The following is a 26954-nucleotide window of genomic DNA, read 5'->3' as shown; positions in this document are numbered from 1 at the left end:
GCTCAGCGCCGTGTGAGGGCAGAGGGGAGAGCAATGGTGTCAATGACCTTTTAACCTCTGGGGACACCAAGGGCCTTCTAAAAGCTAGCCGGGAGTCACGTGACCAGCCGAGGTGCAGACAGCTGGAGTGGAAAAGCTCAAGCTTAACGACTCAGAGCTAATTCCCTTCTCTCCAGACAGCCATGTGGCTCTGAGAGCTCAGGTCTGGTCTCGGCTGTGAAACTATCTCGAGCCTGATGGTGTGTACTCTTGAGTAGGGCTAACAGTGTCACAGTACAGGTTTTTCTCTTTGGTTAGGAATCTTAAAATGCTGGATGTTTTGGGATGAGGTTCTGTCAGTGGATAAGCGGTATAGAAAATGGATGGATGGATGGATGGGTTCTGTCAGTTGGTCGGTTGGTCCATCTCTTTGGTCCAGACTGAAATATCTTAACAAATGGATGAATTACCGTGAAAATCCAACATTGCCATCTGGCTAAACACACTACTGGATAAACCTGACTACGGCCTGGGAGAGCTCCAGTGCTTGGTGGGAATGACAGTCTTTACAGCAGCTGCAGTTCTCCCATGTCACTTCATATTTATCTTTATGATAAAACTATTATAAAAAAGTGAGGTTTTTAGGACATAAATTCACATGAAGGGAAATACACCAAACAGGATCTCTGTCACGAAGTTTCCCTTTTGTTCAAAGGTATCAGGTTTGGTTTCATCACAAATGTGTGGGTTTCATTCATGTAATTTCCATAAACAATTCTTCTTTTCAGCATCTACCGACAATAAAGTAGCACTTTCTCATTTTAAAAAAATGTTTTGGGTTTTTATATCACAGGAAAATCAGGAACCCGAATTTATTCAAAGTAAGTTTGACGCCTGAAAATTCCACCTTTTTACATATTAACGTTAAAGTGGCTCTCCAGTGCTTTGGTGACGTAGCAGGACTTGGGTCAAGTTTCAAAAACATCAGATCCTACAGTTCCCACAATGCAACTCAAAGCATTCATTAGACATTTCCTGCCTGCCCTCATTCTTCAAAAATTACATCCCTTGTTTAAACTGCAGTTTTTTTCAGTCAAATATCAAATGTAAGTCAAGATAACCCAGATGACATCATTATGACATCATCAGACGAAGCTCTGCCTCCGGTGCCACAGCAGACTTCATACAGCTGTTTGACTCAACAGCGCTCATAATGAGTACAATGACTGACGTGACTTATAGACTCACACTGACACAAGCAAATATTACCACAAGAAGAGAAATAAAATGTTTATTTTACCGTCTGTGTTTTGTCTTTGCAAACTAATAATGAAGTTCAGTAGAGTCCTCTTGGTGGTAAACACCCCCAAAACACAACAAGTACAACAAATAGTGTTTCCATTGGGTTCACCCAGTAACATCTTGGAATCAATGTAGTGATAAAAAAAAAATCAAAATTAAATCTGATTCACAAAAATATATATATATAAAACAAAAGCAAAGTGTAACAGATGAATATGTTCCTCCGGGTCACCACGTGAGCCCAAAACACATTGCAAGTAGAGAGAAGTTTCAGCTGGACGAGAGCCTGGAGGTTCCATGCACCATCACTCGGTGTCAGTTAAAGTCAGGGGATAGAAAGTGGCTCTACAGAGCCTTCACGGGCTTTAAAGCAGTTTTACAAAATATCGAATTCAGAAAATGAACTGTGGCTTCAATATAGTAAAAATGGGGCACAGCAGACACAGTTTGCAGTTTTCAAGCCACATTTAAGGACCAAAACTGCACTGTGTCACAGTTTTGAACTTCTAACCAAAACTCTCATTTTAACAATCACTCAGTGTTTTGATTTACACCAAAAGACATACATGGAATGGAGAAAGTACAAAAAAGACAACAGACCATATGTTTCCAAAAGGCATAGTATTAAAAATTAGCAAAAGAAAAAAAAAATTAGAATATATAAACTCTATGACTTGGGACAGCATATCTTCCTCATGTATACTGTACCTTCTAATTCGTACCAGCAAGCCACTTTTCATAAAAATGTTTTGGTTTTTTTTTTTTTTTTTTTTCTCGTTGTTTTTGGTCCTGTGTGAATGTTTGTTTCACTGAAGGTCAGCACAGCAAAATGTAACCCATGCTCCAGCGCTCAGGTGTTATGTGCTACTCTTCCAGCCCATTTCCCTGCACAGCGAGCTCTTTCATTCACAGTTTGAGAGTAGTAACTCATTATTAGTGTTGGATGGATGTTGTTGTATATGTTCCTTCATTCTGGGGAAAAAAGGGACTTGGAGCACACACCTTCTGTTTTCCAGATGTTGTGTATTCATCTTAACAACAAAGCCTGAACCATTTCGGTTGTTAGTCAGGCTGGACATTTAATACTCAGAACAACATATATATAAGGACTGCTATGCTGTTAAATAAAAAAAAAAAAGAGAAAAATATATAGATTTTAATCTTTTTTTTGTGTGTTTGTTTTTTTTTTTTTAAAGACTAGTGTTGTTATTCTTCTTTCCTCTACAAGAAGGGGTGTTGCCACAAAGTCAAATTCAAAATGACTTTTCTATGATGATAAACTTTGTCCGACTGTGGCTTGGAGCTAAAAAGGCCTTGTCTAACATTTATCTCAATAGTGATTCATATATATGTACAAATAAAATATGCATTGAAAGCACCCCACCAGCTGGAAGGAGAGGATGTTCAGTTCATGTGTCAGGGTGTCACCCGTGTACAGCAACCTTGGAAGAACTTTGCAGCCTCACTGGCTACAAATAAAGAGGCCCCGATGAGAAAACTGATATCAGTGCAGATTTACATGGTATAAAAATAATTAAGAAAGAAGGTAGGCTTAAGGGCAAGTGGTTATAAATGGCTGAGTGTGAGATTGGTTTTGGCAAATAAGCGTTCTACTGTGCATGTGCGTCCCTCGAACAGGTTGATATCTTCAGGTTGTCTCGTAACCATGCAACTTGAGGACACTGAGACGCCACTTAACACGTGCATGAGTGTATGAGTGTGTGTGTGTGTGTGTGTGTGTGTGTAGGCGGTGCGTGTGAGCACAGACGTCGCGTTCCTCACACACACTCCTCCGCCGACATCAGAAGTGGGTTGATGTACTCAAACCCTTCAAACTCAGACTGGTCGATCTTCTTGACCACATCGCTACAATGAACAAAAGAAAACGTGGTTATATTTTAAGCACCATCAATTTACTGAAAATGATATGATGTGTTGGTTATAATAGGAGAGAGATAATAAAATGGGAACTCACTCATCGTCAGGAGTCAGCTGAATGGGCTCATTGGTGAACTGGGCATCAAAGTTGTCCAGTCCGAATTCCCCTGAGATGTTGGGCTTGAACGGAGGGACCACCTGCTTCTGCTCCAGCTGAAATAACACCACAGGAATCAGGTGGGAACCCAACAACCTTATTTGTGTTACTGAAATTAAAATCACGTATGATCACTCTCCTAAGACGAGATGAGCGACTTTAGAGACAGAGAGTGGATTGTTGGGTGATAAATGATTCATAATTTCAGTTATTTTTAAAAGAAAAATATCAAACATCTTCTGACTAAAGTTTCTCAAAAGTGGAGAGGATTTGCTGCTTCTCTTTGTCATCAATACTGAATATACTGAAATGTTCTTTGATTTTGGAAAAGAGAGAATTTTAAGATATCAAACTTTGATGTAATCTTGTTCTAAAACTATTTTATTGACTAAATGATTAACAGAGAAAGTAATCAGCAGATGAATTAAAATCAGAAATAACTGTTAGTTGCAGTCCTCCACTGATAGCCAAACTGCAATGTGGTCCAGAAGCCATTGTCATTATTTCACTAAGACAAAGACAGTAAAATCTTCCTTTGGCCATCCCATCATAAATTTCTATCCTGTTTCCGTAAAAAATAAAGAAAAACCACAGCTGAGTGACCGACACCATGTCCTCCAAAGCAACAAAGCTCAGGCCATTAAAAACACAGAACCTTCATGTACTTTTGAATACATCCATCAGAGTGTACAGGTAACTCACAGTCACTCAATTGTTACAGTATTTGTCTGAAAGCCCACAACTGCTCCCCCTGCAGGCCATTTGGCTGACTGCAGGTCAAACTTTCAGGTTAGTGCTGGGAGAAGGAGAGGGTGGGGGTGAGGGGTGGAGGGTGGGAGGGGTGTAAGCTGATCCCTCCAGACACTCTGACCGACTGCTGGGTCCCTGCTCCAGACCAAACAGGGAAAAAGAGGTCATGGTGATCCCTGGCGAGCTGCCCTGTCTGTCTGTCACATCATCCACCAGTGCATGTCTGTCTGTCCATTTGTTAAGGTCATGTCTGTCTGTCTGCCTGCCTGCTGAGATGAAATGTGCCTGATCATTTGCACGTGTACAGAGTTTTGGAAGTACACTTTCTTTCCTTTAAAGACTTTTGGCAAAATTTTGTTATCAAGTTGTTTTAAACTGGATCTGAATTTGTCATTTTTAGCAATTTTGGCCAAATATATTTTCAGGCTTTATCTGTTTGCAATTGGCAAAAAGGATTTCATAAAAAACATTTTTCTGATAAATCAATTCATTGTTGTTATTTTTCAAGCGTAAATGTCAAACATTTGCTGGTTCCATCTTAGAAAATGCGTGGATGTGCTGCTTGTCTGTTTTTTGTTTTTGTAAATTGAATTTTTAATGTTTTGGAAGATTAATTTGAAGTTACTGGGCTGTGGAAACATTATGTGCGTTTTTCACAATTTTGACATTTTATTGTCCAATCAATAAAATTAACAAGACAACAGAATAATTTATACGTTGAGTAATTATTAGTTGCAATCTCCACATAAAATGATACCTACGTAAGCCTATTATTCTTTTGAATGTGTGGGCAGCTCACCACAACTACTGAGAAAAACTTTAATTGCAGTTCTGGGTGTCATAACACAGGAATGTCATTCACGTCATATTAAATTACAACTTCCACTCATCGTTGAAAACGGAGAAGAGGAAGCGTCATACATAACTCCAGTATTTTTAGTGCTCGTTTAACTTTCACTGGGATTCCTGTAGGTGAATATGGGATGCTTGATACACTCAAGTCAGTCTTACATTTATAGGGTTTTACAGTTTGTACAGAATGACTGCGGTAAATGCAGACCCCTGTGATCACTTCCAACACCTACTCCACATTTAGAATTACATATACAGCTTTAAAGCATTAACAAACACAAATTACACAAGTCACAGAAAAAAGCAGATAAGAACTCAAGCATATGCAGTTTCCAAAGCAGTGACCAAAACACCAAACTCTCACGTTACTGTAACGCCACTCAAGCTTAACATAGTTCAATAATTCACAAGGAAGTTGGAGCAAAACAATTCTGAAACAAGGAAGCTGAAGTGAGATTTATCTTTGTTACATATATTTTTAACAATGACACAATCTGATGTCTCAAATGACTTCTCTGGCAGACAAATTGAAAGGAAATGCACGTCCAGGCACCAATTTCCTTTCTCCCCTTGTCTCTCATCTATTTCTGCTGTTGTCAGGCTTCTGCCTCCTTCCCACAAGGACATGACTCTCATCCAATAGCTAAGAACCCTCCGCTCTGACGGAGCTTCTACGCCCGCAGGCCAGGACAGAGAGGGTGACCCCCATGCACTTAGATTTGACCTTCTGCTGTCTGGTAGAAGCTTTCTGTTTTCCCTTCTCTGACTGGATCAATATATGGATTGATTTTGACCTATTTGGCAACCGGTACGCACTGATTTTCTTCATTTGAGATTATGATGAAAGTCATGATGAAGCAGAAGAAAAGTAGAAGAGAGAGAAAGACAATAATAAAAGTGAGTGACTCACAAGGTCCCAGTCGACGTTTCGAAAGAATGGATGGCCCATGATGTCAGCAAAGCCTGTCTGAGGGTGGCAGCCTAGACGTTCCTTGGGATCCTGTGGGAGTGAGGGCGAAAGGAGGGTGAGAGACAGTGGGAGATGATTGCAGAAGAAATGAGACAAAAAGTAAAACAGCAGGCAAGAAAGGTGGGGAGGGTGAGAATTTGCAAAAAAAATGTAAAAAAGAGGAGTGGATTTTGTTGAGGGGAAAAGTAAAAAAAAATGTGTTAGACACATTGAGACACAGAGAGAGAAAGACAAATGTAAGACAGCAAGAGATGGCAGCTGACACTAACTGAGGCCATAATAATGTCATTCACAGGGGTGAGCAGGAGCCAACACTGCTTAAGCTTGATCCAGGCCTGTCTGACCCCTTCCTACCTTGTTGAGGAATCCCTTGAGGACGCTGGCGGCTTTGACTGACAGTGACCGGGGGATTCTGATCTGTTTGTCCAATATTACTGCAGGAGATGAAAGGAAAAGGACGTTGAACACATATACAGAAGCCTTTCGATGAAGCGTTAGTGGCCAAGTCAATGAAAATGCCTGTCAAATGGTAACATTTTATTTCCCAACTATCCAACACTTTTGTGGTAGATGTAAGAAAACACTGACATATTTTGAAAGTATATTTACAATGAAATAATGACAAAAACACACATGCATTCACACATTTCCCTGTAACAGATGGCAGGTGCCTGGTGCCGGCAGAAGGCACCATTAGAAAGGTGTTAATACAAAGGTGTTACATGCTTCCACTGTGCTGTGTTTTCCCTCTGGTTATAAACCGGTGCAGTGGGTGAAACTGCTGCTGTCGTTAAGATGTGATTAAATAAAAAGTGTGTGTGTGTGCGTGTGTATGTGTTACCTTGGAAGAGGTAGTCTTCTGTGTTCTGGTCAGGGTTGTCAGAGCTGCCGACAATGTCGAAGGGCGACCGGCCCGCCATCATCTCGAACATCAGCACACCCAGCGCCCACCAGTCCACACTGAACCCTGAAGACACACACATTGGTGGTTACAAGTCAGATTTCAGATGAGAAGGATGTCATAAAACAGCAATGAAAAAGGAACGACCGCTGTGACTAAAACTGCCACTTGATTAAATTAGGAGAGCAACTTACACGAAGGATACAAGACCCCGTAAAGCAATATTTAAGGACAATTCTGTCATGTAACTTGTATCACAGCTTACAACTGCGCAAAGCATACCAGCATTTTAGGCTGATACCATAGCAACCACTCCCACCATTATTGCATCACACACCATGACTACAAATCCCATGCTTTACTGCTAGGGATCGACTACGGTATATTTTTGGTCCACATGACCTATTTTTATGATCAAAATAGCACAGTAGTCGCACAATAGTCCAGTTTTGAATCCAGTTCCATTGAAATCTGTGGAAATTTCTGTCTGTGTCACAGTGGTAATGGTTTTCGGTGGATTTTTTTTTTTGAAAATTAGAGACCCTTTGCGAAAGAAACACATAGTGTGCGTTTAAATTCATTGTAATTATGTTGTTTATCAGAAAAACTTAACTATTTGTCTACAGTTGTTCGTAGAAAAGCAAACTTGATTGGTTTCTATTTTCTAAGCAGCACAGTCCAACCCACAGGAGCAACACACACGCATACAAAGTGATTTAGATGAAGCAATATACTGTACTGAAATTTACTGTGAGAATGTACCTTGCAGTCTTTTGACATCTTGGCTTGAAAAGCACAGGTGTCACTGCTAACATTAATGACGGCTTCAGTGTATGTCAGTGCCCCAGTAAGTTATGACAGAGCAACAGTGAGCCAGCATGCGCAATCATAAAATACTGTCTGAAAGAAATGGCTGTTTTACTGGCTGTCACGTGCAAATAAACTGGTCTGATCCTTTAAGGTGGCTATTGTTTTAACTTTTTTGAGACTGGGGAGCCCTTTTTTTTTTTAATTCTAGTGAAGTTCAAGATGGTTTTACACGCAGCACTTGACTATCCATCCATCCATCTATTTTCTATACCGCTTATCCGTCAGGGTCGCAGGGAAGCTGGAGCCTATCCCAGCAGCGCTTGACTAATCATTTGTTATTAATGGATGTAACACATTGAAGTTTGATTCACACATTGTTAGTGAACCTTAACAAGACTGTTTACTTTAAATAATACATTCAGATAAAGCCGCATTAGCTCACTTTTTGGTTTTTATTTTGTTTTTCGTTTTATTTATCACCGCATAGCCACTTAAATACTGTATCAATGCAAAGAATGGATAGATCTTTTGGTAAGCACTCGTGTGCTGCAATTCTCACCGTAATCCTCTCCTCTGAGGATTTCTGGAGCGATGTAATTGGGGGTACCGCAGAATGTGCTCGTCGTATCGCCTGGTCTCAAGCCCTCCTGCAAAAACAAAAAGATCAGCTGTGAGATCATCTCAGAGGACTGTAAAGTGACACTCAGGTGCCTTTATCTAAAGTGCATTGTGATATCATGTGCAGTAAACCTCAAACCACACCTTGCACATGCCGTAGTCTGTAAGTTTGATGTGTCCCTCGGAGTCGAGCAGCACGTTGTCCAGTTTCAGATCTCTGTAGATGATTCCCCGCTCGTGGAGGTAGTTGAGTGCCAGACTGATCTCGGCTGAATAGAATCTGGAAAAGATTCAGAAAAATACCGGTGCATTTGCAATCACGTATGACCACAAAGAGACAAAGACATCAGTATGATTCATGTTAATGAGACAAAGAGAGAACGTGACTCTACCTTGCGTGTTCTTCTGGGAGTTTCCTTTGTCTCTGCATGTGGAACATGAGATCTCCACCATTCACATATTCAATAACGAAGAACAGTCTGCAAAAAGAAGCAAATGTTCTTGAGATTATTTTTTTCAAAACTTGAATTCATAATTCCATGCCTTATAAGGACCCTTAAATATATGCTGGCAACTAGCTTCACACAAAACAGCAACAAAAACATACACTTAATGAACATTTTGATACATTTCCTATTATTTTAAAAGAGAATAAAACCTGATTATTTTATTCCAAATTCTTGCAGACCTTCCTCAGGCTCAAAGACAACATGTGACAGACGCTCTTACCTGCTTTCTGTCTGAAAACAGGAGTGGAGGCCGACAAGGAAGGGATGATTAGAGGCCTGCTCAAATACATGCTTTTCTGTTTGGACCCAATCGATGTCCTGGAACAGAAGCACACAAAAACACACACAAAAGTACATCAGAGATCATTCGGACGCAGCACCCTTGAACATACAAAAGCTGAACAAGCACAGTGCTTGATTGACCATCTTCTACAGACAGAGGCTCCTTCATGTACAGGGTGGGCAACAACAGGAGAAAAGGGCAGAGCCAGCAGAAGCAGAAGCTGGTCTATATGGATGGTTGGATGATAATATGTCTGGACACGTATGCTGCTCACGCTGGCAGGGGAAGACACGCTGCCATTGATCGAAAAGAACTTGTCAATTTGTCAATCACGCTAAGTGCGTCTAATCAAGGCTAACTACTGCAATTGCCTCTGGCTGTGCTGCTACATGTGTACGTCAAGATCAATTTTTGATGACATGATGGTTTATCTACACCTTCTTAGAAAGACTGATGGCTTGGAACGGGTCTGTCAACTGAACTCAGATAAGATACTCAAGATGGATGTTCAATTGCATGAGACAAACGCTCATTCTTCTATGAATATCACATCCCATTGATTGTGTTAATTGCATTAATTATACATGGCAGCGACAGAAGACTGATGATTTCACTATTAACTAACCTTCTCACATCTCAATAGACAGAGGTGTTGTGTTATTTTCACACCACACAGACTTAAAGGGACAGTTTTACATTTGAGATCCTGTGTGTTTTCCCTTCCTATGTTTATTGCAAACTAAACTAAAGTTGTAATGTATTACGTCACCTTTTTTTCACTGTTAACAAATAAGTACGATTATAAAAACATATAAAGGTGAGGTGATTAGTTGATTAATTGATAAGCTGATAAACGTCAACAAATATTTTGATAACTGATTAATTGTTTAAGTTGTTTTTAAAGAGGAACATCAAAGGTTCTCTGGTTTCAGTCTCTCCGATGTGAGGATTTGCTGCTTTTCTCCATTTTATGTCATCGTAAATCGAACATCTTTGGATTTCTGCACTATTCAAACAAAAAAATGGCATCTGAAGACCTCCCCCACGATCTTTTGAAAAGAGTTACTATTTATTTTATTTTCTGTATGTCCTCTGAATATCTCAAGAAACGTTCATTCGATGTACTTCACACTCTGTGGGTGTACGGCTGGGTACCCAAAGACATGCAGTATTACATTTTGTTTAATCTGAACATGCGACATGTTCAATAGCATTAAACTTTGAATAACCATACACACAGCTCTCTGTACAGCAGGAGAAACAGGGCTTAACTGCGTCAAGTACTGAGGCCTCAGTAAAAATACTGATTCTTCAGTTCAGGGAAAGGGTTACTGTGACATACAACAGTTAAATTCATCTATATGTTGCAGCAATCCTTTTGAATTTGAGGTCCATTTGTATGACAAGCCAGCTGAAAATAGGATGTCATTATTAATTATTATTATTGTTATTATTATCAACATCATTATTATTGTTATGTTGCTGTAGAAGCTTAAGTAATAAAAAAAAAAGACAGCAGAAATAATGCAATCATTTCTTTCTCCACGCACAACGTTACCTGAGGGGAAACAGGTGTTGCCACAAAATACATTGCAACACCAGCTGTAGGCTGATGCAGAGTATTCATCACCCTCAAGTTATCAAATATGCCACAAACTCTCACTTTAGCTTGACTGATAGCAGATAAATATTTAAGCATGTCACATGTTTTGTTGACTTTGCCAAAGTGTATCCACACTTCTGGAGCGGTTAAGTCATAATGCATCCGTGGTTTAGGTTAAGGCGGTCCGCCATGTTCAGTTTGTCAGTCTTGTTAGCACATGTTTGTATACGTCACCAGTTTTTGTTTCTTTGCAGATGCCTGTAGTGTCAGAAAAAGGCAAAAGACACAATCTAAGAGAGATTGTGAATAAGAGATTTGATCAGGGATACGCTGGCTGCCGAGATTAATGAATTTGGTTATTTTACCCAAAAGGGAAAAGACTATTGGAGCTCATCCCTACTCATAGTTCCATAAAAAGTAACTCTATTGCTTTGACCTCACTAACTCACTATCTCTCTGTGTACTGGAGTCCATGCACAGACCGACAATACCAACATTTTGACTTTGATGTTATGTCATATAACAGCGTGGTTTACCTCATCGTCGTTGACCAGCTCCTTCTTCACCACCTTCATAGCGTAGATGCGCTCTGTTTTCTTCAGCTGCACCAACAGCACCTTGGCGTAGCTGCCTCGACCGATCACCCTCAGCAGATCGAAGTCTGCCAGGCCCAGGCTGGAAGGCGATTTCCCCGTGTCCCTGCTGCTCCGCGCCTGGGGGGGGCAGTTAACACCGAGTGAGAGGACGAGCATGAGAGACCACCATACAAACAACATAATGTGATAAACACAATGTCAACTTTGAGACAATCTGTCATGCAACACTTCAGCCCACCAACCTTTCTCAAGATTTTCAATGAGCTATTGATAAAGCTGCCGATTTGGTTTGTGCAAGAGGGTGATTTCCTTTGGGTGATTTGTAAATGAAGTTTAAACCAGCACCACTCTTTTTCACAATAAATCTTAGTAAATGACTTTCTTGTCTCTATTAAACATAATCATGCTGCCTATATTAAATTAGGTACTTCTGTATAAGTCCTATCTCTCAGTAAACTTGACTACCACCTTCACCATTTCCCCATCTATTTTCCTCTCTCTTCTCGCCTGTAATCGGCTCTGTAGTGAACCGTTTCCACTCCCTATCCATCTAACCTCACTTCACGTGACAACCCCATCCCCAGAGTCAGACACAGAACCGCAGATAAGATCATTTGGCTTGCCCTCTTTTATCTCTGTCTATCTGTGTCTAACTCGATCCATTCTTTCTCTATCATCAACTCTCCTGCTCAGCCCAGCAACCCCCCTCCAACCCCAAACTACATCCCTGGCCATTAATCAGCCTCCGGTGTTAAAAGGTTACTTTATTAGCTCGACCAAAGGAAATCAATACCCACAGCACTGTTCAAAGGTGACTATGTCTGCACACTCTCTATAGCACACACGCACAGTAGGTGGTAGAAAGATCACCCAAATGTACACAATGGCAAAATATGCCAACAAAAATCCCTTTTCCAATTACAGGTGACCTTACTCTTCCTCCCTCTCACAGGAACAGCGTTGACTCCGCTCTCCAAATATTCATACATATACGTATCCATGTAGACAGCATGACAGATTGACAGACAATGAGTCACATGTGAACAGTATTTGAAACGATTTCTCTCTCACCTCTTTCTCTTCTCCATCGTAAGGCAAGCTTTCTCTGGAGTCTTTATTCTGGGGGCCTGAGACAGAGGAGGAAGTGACAGACAGACAGAAGGAGAGGGGGAGGCAGGAGAGGAAAAAAAAAAAATAACAAGGAGGAAGAAAAAGTAGGTGAGAGACAGTCACACGCTCTGTTCACAGCCCTGCAGCGCTGGAGTAATTTCTTTATGCTTGGCTAGAAAAGAAGATACTCTTTTTTTCATGTTTAACAATACAACAAAACAACTCTAGCACATACATGTAGAGTAGAAGCACTCCGTCCTATATCATCAAGTCATCATGCTCAACATACTGTAGATGCATTTCAGAATAAGCTGAAAGAAACATATCTGCATTCCAGTGTTCCCATGATTGCACCGCATGCATTTCCAGACAGCCTACTCTTAGTGGGACTGCCAACTTCCTGAACAACTGTCCTAAGCGCTCACATACAAATCAGAGTCTCAGACACCCGTCCGGACTAAAGTCTGGTGCTTTACGTAATGAAATGCAGATGCAAGTGACCAACATGTAGTCACTGTGTCTGCTCTGACATTGAGAGAGAGGGGTACGTGACAAAGACCCAGGAATGTTGCAGTTATTTGCAATGCATCTTAACCTCTGAGCTGTCCCTGCTTTGGCCTTGCTTAAAAGACATTTTAACGAGATTATGATCTCTTTTGAAGATTTACATCTTTTAAACAGATGAAATCGCTTGGAGGTTAGAGCCACAAATAAGCTGGCAGAACAACTGCAAAGAGATTCAAAAGTGAGATCTGGAATCAGAGATAAAGTAAATATGTGCACTGACGTTTCAGAAATGTATACATTAGCAGAAGCCTGTAATATGATGAAACGAGTTAAGTGCTTTTCCTTCAGTAATGTGATTTTGAACAAATACTATTTGATTCTGTGCAAAGAAGGAGCTTTTTATGTTTATGACTTCTGATAACAATTTGTAAACCTTGTTAGACATGTGTGAACACAAGTGTGTGTGTTACCTGGCTGCTCAGTTGGGTCTAATGGACTTGATGGTTGTCCAGACATCATTGGTTCCTAGAAAGCAGCATTTGGCATTTAGTATAATCATAGAAACAGCACACAGTCTTAAAAGTATGTGTAATTACTTAGTACAACATTTGTCACAGCCTTCACCTGGATGATCGGTCTGCCACACTCCACTGTGACCAGTTTATGGCACTTCTTGTGCACCAGCAGTTTGCAGTTGATGCATTTGTAGCCTTGTCTTCCCAGACCCCAGATACGGTCTGCACAGATAGCACAGTGGGCTCGCTGTTCAGGAGGGCAGAAAGAAAGAAACCATGAACACAACCACAGATTATATTCCAGGAGACGACACAGGCGGTGGAGGCTTCGGAAACAAGTTGCCCCGCCAGTCTAGAATCAAATTCTACTAGAGCCATCGGTCTGATTGCGAGCCAGACCTTTTCTCCAACATCAGTGCCTGAACTCACAAATGCTCTACTGCATGAATGGGCAAAAAATTCCTCAGAAGCACACCGAAATCTCTGCTATAGCTGCTGTTCCAATATTTCTGTCTATATAGCGTAAGATTTGAAATGTGCGTTGTGTCTAGGTTTTACTGGCAACACGTCCGTCATTAAAGTAATTCAACAATAGTAAAAATACACAACATTAAATATATAGTAGATAATTGCTTAAAACAAACAACTGTGCGAAGTCTCACCCTGTTAAAGCGCTTGGCCTGAAAGGTGTGACCACTGGCATAGTAAAGCTTCCTCCAGCGCCGGGCACCACGCCGATATATAGACTCTGTGAAAAGAGGGAGAGGAGGGCTCCTGCTTTACTTGTGTGTATGCATTTGTGCGTTCATTTGAAGAGAAATGGACTGCTTTGATACAAATGGAAACCACAATTTTCACATTGAACTACCATTTTCCTACACATTAGCACACCATTTCATTATCCTTCTGCAAAGCTAAACTTAGGTCAGTTTCCTGTCAAGTGTGAAAAGATTTAAATGTTTAATTGTGGGGAAAAAAACGTCCACACTTTGCCCAAAGAGCCAGTCAAACTTCATTTTCTTATGTTCTTAAAGGCACAGAATTGAATGGTACATACAAGAAGTCTGTAAGATGGTGAGGCCTGATAAGGTTTTGGATATGCAAACTGATATTCAGAAATAATTTTAAACAATACAATTGCTGGCCTACTTTCCAAAGTATGTGCCATATGTGTAGCTGAAATATGTTTGTGCATGCCCGTGTAACTTAGGTGTCAAATACTGTGAGGGAACTTTGACTACTCAATTTCACATCCAATTTTCTGCTTCAGTCAGATGTTAAAAATAGCAGCCTGTTTTTTTCATCTCACCACAGAAGTAATTTGTTCACACATTTAATTTTCTATCATATATTTTTTTTACAGGTTTACAAATTATTTCTGAACATCACTTCACAAACTCAACAGTCTTATCAATCCATATTTGAGTCGATAATTCTCCTGGAAAATCTTCTTAAGTGTCTGAAATGTAAAATGTGAATTAAAGAGTTTCTGGATCCCCACCTGATAAATTAAGTGAAAACTAAAGGAAAAGGTTTAACTCACTGTCTTCTCCTGGACAGGGCAGGCCAGGTTTCTCTGGTACACATGGGAATACTGTGAAGAAAAACAAAATGAGCAAAATCAGTTTAATCTAAGGGATGTGAGTGTGACAGCATTTCTGCATGTTTACTTCATTTCCTCTCATCATAGTGGCAGTTACGACTACCTGTACGAAACCTGTCGCCTAGTGTAATTGTTGGTGAAAATTCCCTTGTGTTGTTTTGAAGATGGCGCAAGCGCATTTGTGTGCGTGCAGCGTACAGCAGAGTGGGAAAAGACACCGTCTTAAAGACGAGGACAGAGTATCTGTGCGTTTGTGAGAGAGACAGATCGAGCTAGACTGGGGGCAGTGTGAGTCAGAGGCGAGGCGTGGGCTACAGCCGACAAGCTCGTTAATGAGCAGACCTGGCGACCCCCCTGCGGCGCCGTCACATCCTCTCCTCCACCGACCCCCTCCCCCTGCTCATCCTCTGCCGTCATGCTGGCATCCACTGTACTCTTGACCTCTCACCTCTGATTTGATTAAAACTTTACATTAACCACACAGCCCGTTCCCCCTACCCCCAGGTTACATGCTTATACACACAGAGCCTGTCAATCAAATGTTCCACATATACAACCCCCTGCCCTTCGCTCCACGCCGTGTGTCTGAGTTTAGCCCTGACCTCCAGATTCATGAAGTTGTGCAACTATTCATCAAGAATGTGGAGCTTAGAAGAGGACATGAACCTGCTCAAGGGCCCAAAGACAGACGTCAACAGCGGAAGTAATTTTGTTTTCACAGGTCAGTGCTGCATGACCCGTATGTTTTGATGCTTCTTTGTTGTGTGTAGTGTCTAGCCATCTGTGTTCAGATTTAATGAGAAATGTTAAGTAAACACAAAGACAATTTAAAAGGGAAATAACTTAAATGCAAGCGCCATACCCTGTGAAATTTGTTACCAAATCTAATTATGTAAATTACGTTTTTTGCGTCCTGACTTAATATCGGAGAAAAAAAAACAGAAAAAAATTTAAAACCATCTGCAGACATATAAACAATTCCAGGCTCCAAGTAAGGCAAATCTAAATGCTTTTTTGCATTACTGTTAGACTGTCTTGGTTTCCCACTCTTGTATCATTATTATCATTATTATTTAGTTTCAACAGCACGTGCACATCCAAAGTGCTCCAGGCACTGTGGATTTGTGGACCCATTGGAATAGCACTTTGTGTTTATTGGGTATTCTGGTCTACAAATTAAGCACTGCTCATACATCCATAATATACATAACAAAAAAAAGTAACCTATAAGACATGCACTGTTTGCATGCATTTTCACTAACTTAAAAGGCTGTGCACATCACTAGTGTTTTTTCTTTAATGCAGAAACTTTCAGCTGGTAATCTCCCTGCAGCCAGCTGCTACCTTTTTTGGGTTTTTGAAATAAACTGGATAACTCCTTATTTCAACTTCATGAAATAAACAGAAATAAAAACAGAAACAAGCTGTCTGACAAAAATTAACGTGAAAAAGCCGTATGGCTTGCGCTGGCAACTAATCATGTCACATCAGTCAGACTGACCTCATGCAATTACTACATATACACTATAACCCTACTTTTAATAATTGGAAATTATCTCTGTTGTTTCCACAGTTCATTATTCTCTTCTACTAATGTGATACTTGATACATTGGTGCAGATTGTTTATCATTAAATAAATAAATTAAATAAATTCCTTCGCTCGTGACTCTGCTTCTTTCACATGAACCCACTCACAGCTGGATGCAAAGTTAAAATGCAGAGATAAGTGAGCCAGTTAATAACCATCATCCCGACATCATTTATCCTGGATCAGGTGCCCATAGCTAAATTATCCATAAACACTCCACATTTGATAAATCATAAATACAAGAGCAAGAAGGAACATGTCCTTTTTTTTTTACTGTGATAAGCTAAAAAAAGTTTTGTTCTGTTGTTCTTGCTCTGTTTTATCTATAGCACATTGCAGTGAAGAAACTCGAGAAATAACAGGCTTCTCATCTGGACCAAGCACCTGGTGTGAAGCAACATCTTACTGGGTACAAGACATGAAAACATCCTGTGAGTTAAGTTGTGAAACTGTATATGTTGCGTTATAAATACTGCCTGTGTTGAGGACCAGCAAGGCTCACCGTGGATAATGAGCTCCGAGTCTTTGTTGAGCTCGTATAGACGCAGAGCTTCATCCAACTCCAGCTGAGAAGACACTGTGCATGGGTCACCTAACAGCAGAGGAGATGTGAGATGTCATTCACAGAAATAAAATACACACAAGAAACCAGGTGACGGATGGCAATCAGAGAATATCTTCAAATCATCTGCACTAATTTTGTTTCTGTGTAAGCTACATTTACTTTTACTAGCTTCAGTTACACAAATGTTAGGATGTGATCTTTGTCATACATGATAGTAACCTGAATACTGCTGAATTTTGGATTGCTGGTCAATCAAAACAAGACATCTTGGGCTCTATGCTTTTCATCTTTTTTTAAACATTTTATAGACAGCCATTAACGGATAAAACAAGAAAACAACTTGTAGATTAACTGAAATTAATAAAGTTGCAGTCCTAAGTAAAAAGCTTTTACTTGCTATAAGTAAAAAAAAAACTGCCCTTTCATCCTTTTAACTGAAGCACACACAAAAAAACAAAGACAAATACAAAACACTGATAAGAACAATTAAGTTTTTCATTTTACATGTCATTAGTGTATGGTGTTATTGACAATTAAGCGGTGCATATAGTGTATTAACAGTTCCTGGAGCAAAAGGTTGTGAATGCAAAAGGTGACTTATACAGTAGAGAAAAAAACTATTACAGGTGTGACAGGAATTTCAATATATGAGCCTGAAGTAAACATTGAAGAGAGTGTGCGAATGAGAACATAGGAGACCGCAGTAGTCGATGTTGCCATTTCGCATAGTTTTAATTGTACAGGCCTGTTTGTACGGTGATCAATCTGAGTCAATAACTAAAAATACCACTCAGCTGCAGGTCTAATTAATTCCTTATCATTAACAGATAGTGTCAAGTGCTGATGTGACACACACCGAGAAGCAGTGTGAGCCAACACTGAGGTCATCGACTCTATTCTTAGTGCTCTACCTAACTAATCTCAACTACAAACCACTGATTTTATAAATAGCTCGAGAACAGAAACTATGACACACAGATAATAAATTCAGATAACTGACACAGAGCTAGTGGGTGGACTCCGACAACCATCACGACAAAGGTAGCACATGGTGACCTACGCTGGTTTCAGAATTTGTCATTGAGTTTGCGATCATCACCTCAACTTCCTCTAAAGAAAAAGTCACTTTTGAGGTCAGAGACATGTGTTAGTGGTACATGGTACCTTTGAACCAGGGTGAATTTACATGATCATAATGAGTTCATACTGCAAAGATGGATGTATTTAGTTACCATGTCTTGGGCAGTAGGACAGACAGTTACCACTGAAGTACTTCATTATGACCATCAAGCAGCTTTTCTCTCTCAGACAGGCTAATGACTCCAGTGATTGTATGTGGGTGGCTACCAGTGTGAGCTGATGTGAGTCTAATGAGTTTGAGCAGGCTGACCTTATCCTGAGCAGAGTGATGTGACAACTCCATCTTTCCTATGACACCATTACTGCTGCCTGACTAACTGGCAGACAACAATGAGGAAGGGGGGGGCTCTATCCTTTCTTGACAGACAAGAAGACTCTTACAGTCAAATGACAAGGCAGTGTGTGCTCAAGTGAACATGCGTCCATAGTAACAAACAGCACTAAATTTAGCCTGTTGACTCTAAATTTGTTTAATCCACTTGATGATGTTGCATGTAACCATGTACCATTTTTGGAATCAAATGTCTCCTGTAAGAAGAATTTTGACAAAACTCCAACATCTCTAGCTGGTTTTTTACATCAGAAAATTGGGCCATCTAAGTAGAATGGTGCAAGTAAAATATGATAATAAAATAAAAACCCTTTGTAACCCTACAAACTCTGATCACCAGTCAAAGGGCCAGAGGGGGGCTTCATATTATTGTGAAAACAATAGTATGAAGATTTGAGAAATTAGAGAAATGGAAGACATACCCTCCTCATCGATCCACTTCATGGTGAAGAGTTGGTCATTGTCCATGGAGCACATGTCCCTCACCTCCCCGTACAATCCCTCGTATGAGATGGACGGCTCAAAGTGAGTAATCATGATGTCCCTGCAGAAAAGACAAACAGCATGTTATTTGATTCCACAAATATGTGATTGTAAGATCTTGCACTGTGTTTTGGTCACATTCATTCAGTCACAACCAGCTCGGTTTCAGGCTGACAGCAAACCCTGCCATTATGTTACATGTAAAGGATCCCAATGAGTTCCATGTAACGAGGTACACAGACACTGGGAAAAACAGGAGCACTGGTAACAAATGAATTCTTGGTATTGGCAGATACAGCTCACGTATGGGAACGATGGGAATGAGCAGAGAGAAAGAAGAGGTCTGGTGGGTGCATCACCACTAGTGATACACAGTAAGCAAAGCGCGAAACAAAATGTAAAAGTACATTAAACTCTTACCAGTACAGCACAGGTGTGCTGTATGGATGTAAAAGTGAAGAGCATTAAAAATATTTTAAATATTCATTTTTAGAAAGGGGGACTATTTAATCAATTTTGGCCTGCTTTACTGAGTACTGTCTCATTTTTTAAAACTAAATTAACAAATACACAGTAGTGAGGTTGCTGTATTACCACAGGAGAATATTAAGACACGCCAGGAAACATGAGAATATTTGGTCTTTTTGTTTGCTAACCAACTGGTTGATTATTCCCCTGATTGTTTCAGCAGTAACTGTTAACTTCACACATTAAGTTAAAATGCTCACTCTCCCTCCCTCTGCTCTGGAGAACGCCAGACTTATGACGGGGAGAGAAAGAGGTGAGAGAGCGTCCTTTTTATCAAACAGTGCTGTCTGTGAGTCACAGTCTCGCAGACTGTCAAAGACTGTGTGTGCATTCGTCTGTGCACTCATCTGACTGTGGGTGTGAGAAAGAGAGCAATAACAAGAGTGAAAAAGAGTACAAAATGGTGAGGGAGAGAACCACAAACTAAAACAGAATGAAATGACATCGAGAACGGTAGCTCTAGTTCTATTGTGACTGTTTTGTTTGAGGCTCACAGTCCACCACTGCACTCCATCAATTCCAGGAAAGCAGAAGTTCACCCATTCACTCAATCATTATGGTGAGGCATGGGATAAGGAGTGCAGTGACGGGTGACGAAGAACATCTATCCCTGTAGATGGGATCATCTGTCCCTCATCATTTCATGACAGGATTGATGTGACCAGATCCCATCTCCTTCTGGCACTGTTTACAACACAAAGATGGGGGATGGAGACAGTACACAGGTTAGCTTTACAGGTCTACGGGCGACAGAGGTCCGAGCTCCGGCTTCCACATGTGTAGGATCAGGAACCAATGGGGTGACAGAATGGGCACAAGGGGATAAGTATCACAAAGAAGTGGTGTAAAAATGAAAGTAAAGAGGGAGTAATGTGTAAAAGCCATCCTACCAGCCAGGCAGTGACCCACAAGGACGCCAATCTTTTACTCCCTTCACTGCTGTTGTCAAAGATGGACCCCGTTTTTCATCAACTTGAGAGCTTTATAGCAGGATGATAAAATCCCAACCCATGGAGTAGACAACACACATTTTCAAGGACATCTACTATCCAAGGGGTAGTATAAAGTGCTTAAGGTCACTGTGGGGTAGAGGCCTGCCATATCATATCATTCACGATAATCTGAAAATCTGAAACAGAAGCAGTTGAGCACAAGGAGAGTCAAAAATCCCACAAGAAGAGTTCAACAACTATTTGTGAGTTCTAAATCAAAAATGTTTTTCAGTTTTTTCACATTAAATAATATCACAATATTAAGGCCTTATTGGCCATCCCTCCTGTGGGGTCAGTCCTTCAGAAGCAAACATACAAATAGCAATAGACTGTGATTTATGTGCTGATATTTCAGCTTCACATTAATGTAGAGCATACAGAGTGCGGCTCAAGATGGTGTAGCTTCCGTACAGCAGGCATTAAAACTGTCTTGTCTGAAAATCACACATCAAGAATGAATAAATCACTCTGAGCAAGAATAAACTGACGTAAGGCACCAACTGATGCCTAATCCTGCTCCCTCCCTCTTTTTTCTCACCCTCTTCCTCCATCCTTCTGGTGTTAATCATTAGTAGGGGGAGGAAAAGACTGGCAACTACCCTCCCACAGTCTGATCTCTTCTCTTGGCCCATCATGGCAACTCTACTTCCTTGTAAAGCACTGATACCATCAGATAATATGGAGTGTGTGTGTATACATGAGTAAATGACACACTGAGGTTCCCACACTGAGACTGCAGGCCATCCGGGCAGCGTATTAATGACAGCAGGGGGCCAACTGTGTCACATGCACCTGGAAACGAGCTGTGCGTGTTCATTAAACACTGTTTGTCTAAATGTGGTTAAAGTTTAGCCACGTCTCAGGTGCTTCAAACAACATCCTCTGTGACCCAGATATAAGCTTCAGCTAATGGCTTCAGTGAGAAAAGGTAAGTGGCAGAGACTACAAAGTGATAAAAAACTGCCATTTCATAGTTTATTAATGAATGTATAGTACAGCTGAAACAGCTTATTAATGCTGGTAATCAGTTAATAGTTATTTTTTTAAGTTAAGTCAAACATTTACAGGTTCCAGCTGATCAAAAGTGAGGCTTTGTTAGTTGCAGCTTTAATTTTCTGGCTTGTATGATTTTCTTTTTTTTCTTAAGACTTTTTAACAAAATACTTTAGGGTTGTTAAAAGATCATCTGAACATTTTTGATTATTTCATAACATTTTACTGCCCAAATGGGCTAATAATAAAATATTCAGCAGAAAAATAACACTGTTTGTTGCAGCACTAATAACCACTAAACTGAACATAGCTGAAAGTGACAATATTTCCAACTAGGCTGATGAGCAGGCAGCTGTTTGATGACTTCTTTAATCATAAATCATAAATTAGGAAAATGCAGTTTCCATAATACAACATCAGCCAATAAATGCATCTTAAAAAAAAATCTAAGGTTATGTTCAGAAAGACGAGACTTGTCTTAGACAAAGACAATCGAGCTGTGCAGCTCCTCGCTGCGCCTAAAGCAGAAAGATTCTGCAGTGAGCAACTTGAAGCTCATCACTGGTGAGTAACTGGGAGAAAGTGACATTCCACACAAACCAGGCATTCCTCTGCTCTGTACTGCTCTACACTACAACCAAATTAAAGAAGGAGGAGGAGGTGGTGGAGGAGGGAGAGCGTTGGCCTGTGCCCCTGACGTCTGAACTGCCGTGAGTAGGATTCAGCAGCCCCATCTGCCCAGTATGAAGCCATTCGTCAATGGTGAGCGCTCAAGCAGGAAGAAGGGTCTGGGTGCCTCTCTGGGCTTCCATGAGCACCTAGGACCATCCATCTCTTTGTCACCACTGCCATGCACGGGTATGCCCTCTGCAGCACCTTCACGCAACCCATGAGCATGTGCTCCGATATCAAGAATCACATGCTAGATCACATATACCCAAACACACCAATGTTGGAAGCAACGCACTGAAGCAAATACAGAAACGCACATGCTAAAGCTGAAGCTACTAAACCCAGACACATAGACAAACCCAGTCTTCTAAAATACAAATGAACCTACCCATAGCACCACCCCAGTAAGGTCAGGGTGAATGAAACACAGACTACAGGATGCTGCAGTCTCCAGGCAACACGGCCCACCTGTGGTGATAAACAGGAGGGGGCCTCTCTTGCCACGCAGTCAACCAAACGCACTCCTGCTGAGCCTGAGACAAGGTCACTAGTAACGGCAGACGGACACGTGTATGTAAACACTCCAGCTGTATTACAGACAATCTCCAGGAAGTGTAAACACTGCAACTGCTTTTAGCAACTGCTAAGAATCTGTGATACAATTGTCAGTGAAGATGTGTGGATAAGTGGATGAGGGGTGTATGACTATGTGGTTCAGTGCTTGAGGGGCTTTCAAAGCAAAAGTAAATGGCAAGACAAGGAAGGCTTCCAATGTTTCAAACAAAGCCAAGCCTTGGAGCACTGATGCAGACAGGAGAATCTTTGAAAAAGAAGAGCGTCTCCTTTCAAAAGAGTAAAATAACTGAACTGCTCCATCGAGCCGGTGTAATCCCAGTTTCCTGCCAAACAACATGCCTTGCACAGGATCCCTAAAGTTCATCTGGCACATAAGAAGCCCTGTGTTTGCTAGTGTTGGCAACTTTGCAGTACAATATTTTTTTCCTGCCCTTACATGATGACACATTGGCAGTGACATGCAGATTTTGTTTCCACAAGAAGACCTTCTACAGTATGAACAACTTAACATTTTTTTGGACTTTAACTTTGAGTTGTGTGTTAACTTTATTTTTTGAAATAGGCTGACAAAAATAGTTTAAAATTTGACAGCCAGAAGGGGACTAAGGTAAGGTGGCTGGAAAACAGAAAAAGAGGAAAGTGTCTGAAGATTGCTGATCTCAGTCCACACAAGCAAATTCCTTCAACTTGAAAAACATTTGACAAACTTACAGAAGATGCATTCTTTGTGAAACTCCCGATTAGTCTTGCTTTAAAGAGGAATGGAACATTGTGTGACTGCATGTGTGATTAATTAATTGCCCACTCATATTACAATGATAAACATTTTGGGAACATTTAGTAGGGAGGTCTAGAGCCACCCTGCAGGATCAGGGTCAAGTTCCAGTAGACAATTTTTGATTAACTGTACAGTCTATACCAAGCCTTATCCATTCTGGGCTCGCTGGCCAGCCGTCAAACACAATCCCTCGGGCCCCATTAAAACATTTAAAATGCATACCGCGACTATAGGAATTAAAACATAAAATGCCACTGAGGAAAAGCTGTGCTGCAAGTTATATATGTTCTTTAGGGAGAGCTATTAAATTAATATGTATTTGTTTCTTTAGTAACTGTAATGTACACCTACACAAACAAAAGTGAGCAGCTATATTATGTGGAAAAGTAATAATACATATATATTAATCACAATTATTACAAACTAAAAAGAGCTGATTAATTGATCAAAACTAAATTAACTGAGAGCTATTTTGATAATTGTCAAGTCATTTGAGTTCCTTTTCAAACAAAAATACCCAATCTTTGCTTGTACCTGGTTTTTTAAATGGATTAAATGGAAAAAAGGATTTTTTCTCTTTTTTGTATTTCTCTTTTTCTGTACACTGAATATGTTATTAGTGGAGAAAAATAGCCCGCTACAATGTCACTTGGGGCTCTGGGAAATCTGGGTGGACAATTTTCAGTTTGAGAAAACAATCAGGAAATGAATCAGTAATCAAATCAAACATCATGAGCTGCAGTCCTACCATAGTGTACATCTATTACTTACAGTGCATCTACTACCATTGTACAGTATCAGCATCACTGCAGTCAAGTCATGTGCATTTGCAGCCTTCTCTATTGACCATCAGTCTAACAAGCAAAAAGAAAAAGAGGCAGTGACAGGCTGAGGCTGCTACAGGCTGACACCGACTGACAACAGACATGTTAACAGGAGAGAACTAAACTAAATGATCTGACTTCACTGATTATCACTTTGAAATACAGAAATGGAACCACCAGTTAAATGACGGCCTGATATCAGACAGGATATGTACCATTTTTTCATTTTCTCACAACTTTTAATTGACTGTCAAAATCCCTACTGACTGACTACACTTATTGACTAAGTGTAGATAACAATCTTTTAGGCTATTGGACAGTTTAATGATATTACTTTGGAGGTTTTACAAATGTGCTGTTACAATCTTGTTAAAGTGATAAGGAAACAGTCTTGTCTCAGACATGTGGCTGATACCTGCTTTGTCAGAATCTGCAATAATGGTTGGGTGCATTTATAACCCTTCAATTTCCCACTACAAGAAAACAATAACAACACTTTTGACATCCTGTCTTAATGCATCCCGATAGCCAGACAATGAAACCATTATACAGTATTACCTCTTTGGCAAAATAGCTGAGATTCCTCAACAGCAACCTCATAAATACTTAAGATTCTTTGTTCTGTGAGATGACAACTAATGAACAACACACTGTGTTACTGAGGTGTGTCACAGAGTCAGTCAGAAATACAACAGGTCTGGCTGAGGTGACTTGCCATTCACGTTTTTCAAGTCTTGGCTGGGCTCCAATCAGTGGCTTTATCCAACAGGAGGCAGTGGGGAGTGTCATGAAACTAACTGGGTGACCAGTGATTTCCATCATCACATACAAGTGTGAATGTAAGACAGCTAAACTGCTTCTGCCAGGCTCGGCAAGAATAAAACTCAAAGCACTGGCAGCTACACCCCCCACCCATACAGGAAATTATTGCAAACTGATAACAGGTTGATATTTATAACATCTCTAATCTATTGTTTGTGTTCAACTTTCTTTCCCCTTTCAAGTTCCAATAGTGCTGCTCTCCCTAGTTGGGGCTAGGGTTTAATTTAAGTTAATTTTAGGTGCAACAGACACGACTGTTTAGGGCTGCAGCTGAAACAATTAATCATCTGACTGATTAGTTGATCAATAGGAAAATAATAACCAACAATTTTTTGAACTTATTGACTGATTGATTAGTCTTTCTGTTCCTTTTTCTGAACTTTGAAAATTTGTTGAACTTTGAACATTTTTATGTCTATTAATAACACTGTAAATAATACAACTTGTGGTGGGCATTTTCACAATTTCATTTATCTGACATTTTCTTGTCTAATCAGTTTAACCCTTAAATAAAATAATAATCAAAAGACAATAACTAATAATGAAAACAACCATTAGCTGCAGCCCTTGTTTGATTTCAGATTGGGTTCAAGGTAAACAGGAACACACACAAATCAGGAAACAGACAAAGTGCATTGTGAGATTGTAAAATATATGCTGTACACTACATCAGTATCTGTGAAAGACTTGAGAATACCAACCTAAACTGACAGTTCAGCTTGAGCTCACACTGTCAGACAGTTTAATCTGTTGAACATAAACAAGTTTGGTTTTCCATGCCTCAATAGTTACCGGAGTGGTATCGATAAAGCTACTCTAATGATCAGGGTTTCGTGTTGTCATTTTGCCCGAACCCATATGAGATCGATCACCAATCTCGAAACGCATATTTGTCAAAACTACCATCAAAACTGATTGTTAATGTATAACAACACGTCAAGCCAATTACAATCCTTATCAAAATATGCTAACTTCGTGAAGTCGGCATTGACAGATACTATCGTTAACATCCACTGCTAGCAACTGTTAGCTAGCTGAGCTGACAGACTAGCTCTAAAGCTTTCAAACTGTGTAAGAACTACGCTTTTAACACGATCAGCAACTACTTTTGACTGAAATTAAAGCACTTGATAACTTCGCCGTCTAGCTGACACATCTCTTAAATAACAGAGAGCCTGGCTCTACACTGACAACGGGTCTGGATAGTTTCACCAGTCTGTCTGCCTGCTTAAGTTTACCCAAACCTGGTACCCAACATTAGCAAGCCGTTAGCTGGGTTAGCTAATGTTAGCCAACTGGTTAGCCACCTTTCCATGTCTAAAATTGTTTCTAATTGTGTTGTTAACAACATCGACATGCTGGGAAACAATCATTTCTTACCCCTTATAATAAGCTTTCACCCGGACTTGGTGGGAATTCTCGCCGGGGTGGGACATGGTGCTGTCCCGCAACGTCGGCATCATAAGCTCAGCCGACTCACCGATGCCTTCCTTCCTTCTTTAGCTCACTAGTTGTGTACCACGCCCAAAATACTTTGTTTGTATAGTCCGTCGACACACTGCGTAAACAACGAAGCAATTAATGATAAAAACGTGGAATATGCTCCCCTTTAGACAAACAAAAATAATATATAAAGTAAAGTAAAACTTGCGGGGTCCGCCAAACAACTCCCTACCGCAAAGGCCTAACGACGGACTAGTCCATTGTCGGAGAGCTTG

General features: G+C 40.4%; 1 protein-coding gene across 1 annotated transcript; it reads right to left on the bottom strand.

Moving 5' to 3' along the window:
- Positions 1 to 1256: 1256 nt before the first annotated feature.
- prkci (protein kinase C, iota) lies at positions 1257 to 26954 on the bottom strand. The gene is made up of 18 exons (XM_046408571.1): positions 26617 to 26954; positions 18991 to 19112; positions 17035 to 17124; positions 14884 to 14934; positions 14003 to 14088; positions 13450 to 13587; positions 13296 to 13350; positions 12280 to 12335; positions 11149 to 11325; positions 8947 to 9044; positions 8610 to 8696; positions 8362 to 8497; positions 8159 to 8246; positions 6730 to 6855; positions 6243 to 6322; positions 5829 to 5918; positions 3257 to 3372; positions 1257 to 3147 (listed from the first exon to the last, which is right to left on the bottom strand). Exons 1-18 carry the CDS (start codon positions 26697 to 26699, stop codon positions 3060 to 3062), a joined length of 1767 nt encoding a protein of 588 aa, XP_046264527.1. The 5' UTR covers positions 26700 to 26954; the 3' UTR covers positions 1257 to 3059.

This window comes from Scatophagus argus, chromosome 13 (genome assembly GCF_020382885.2).
Source record: "Scatophagus argus isolate fScaArg1 chromosome 13, fScaArg1.pri, whole genome shotgun sequence".
In the NCBI taxonomy this organism is placed as follows: Eukaryota; Metazoa; Chordata; class Actinopteri; family Scatophagidae; genus Scatophagus; species Scatophagus argus.
Note: the sequence above shows the minus strand (reverse complement) of the source record. Positions and strands in the feature narration are given on the sequence as shown.

Coding starts and splice junctions, on each gene's coding strand:
- prkci (XM_046408571.1), bottom strand. CDS start 26,699: ATGATGCCGACGTTGCGGGACAGCACCATGTCCCACCCCGGCGAGAAT. Junction 14,935..17,034: donor CTCGGAGCTCATTATCCACG/GTGAGCCTTGCT, acceptor TTTTCTTCACAG/TATTCCCATGTGTACCAGAG. Junction 9,045..11,148: donor AGCTGGTCAACGACGATGAG/GTAAACCACGCT, acceptor CTTCTGTTCCAG/GACATCGATTGGGTCCAAAC.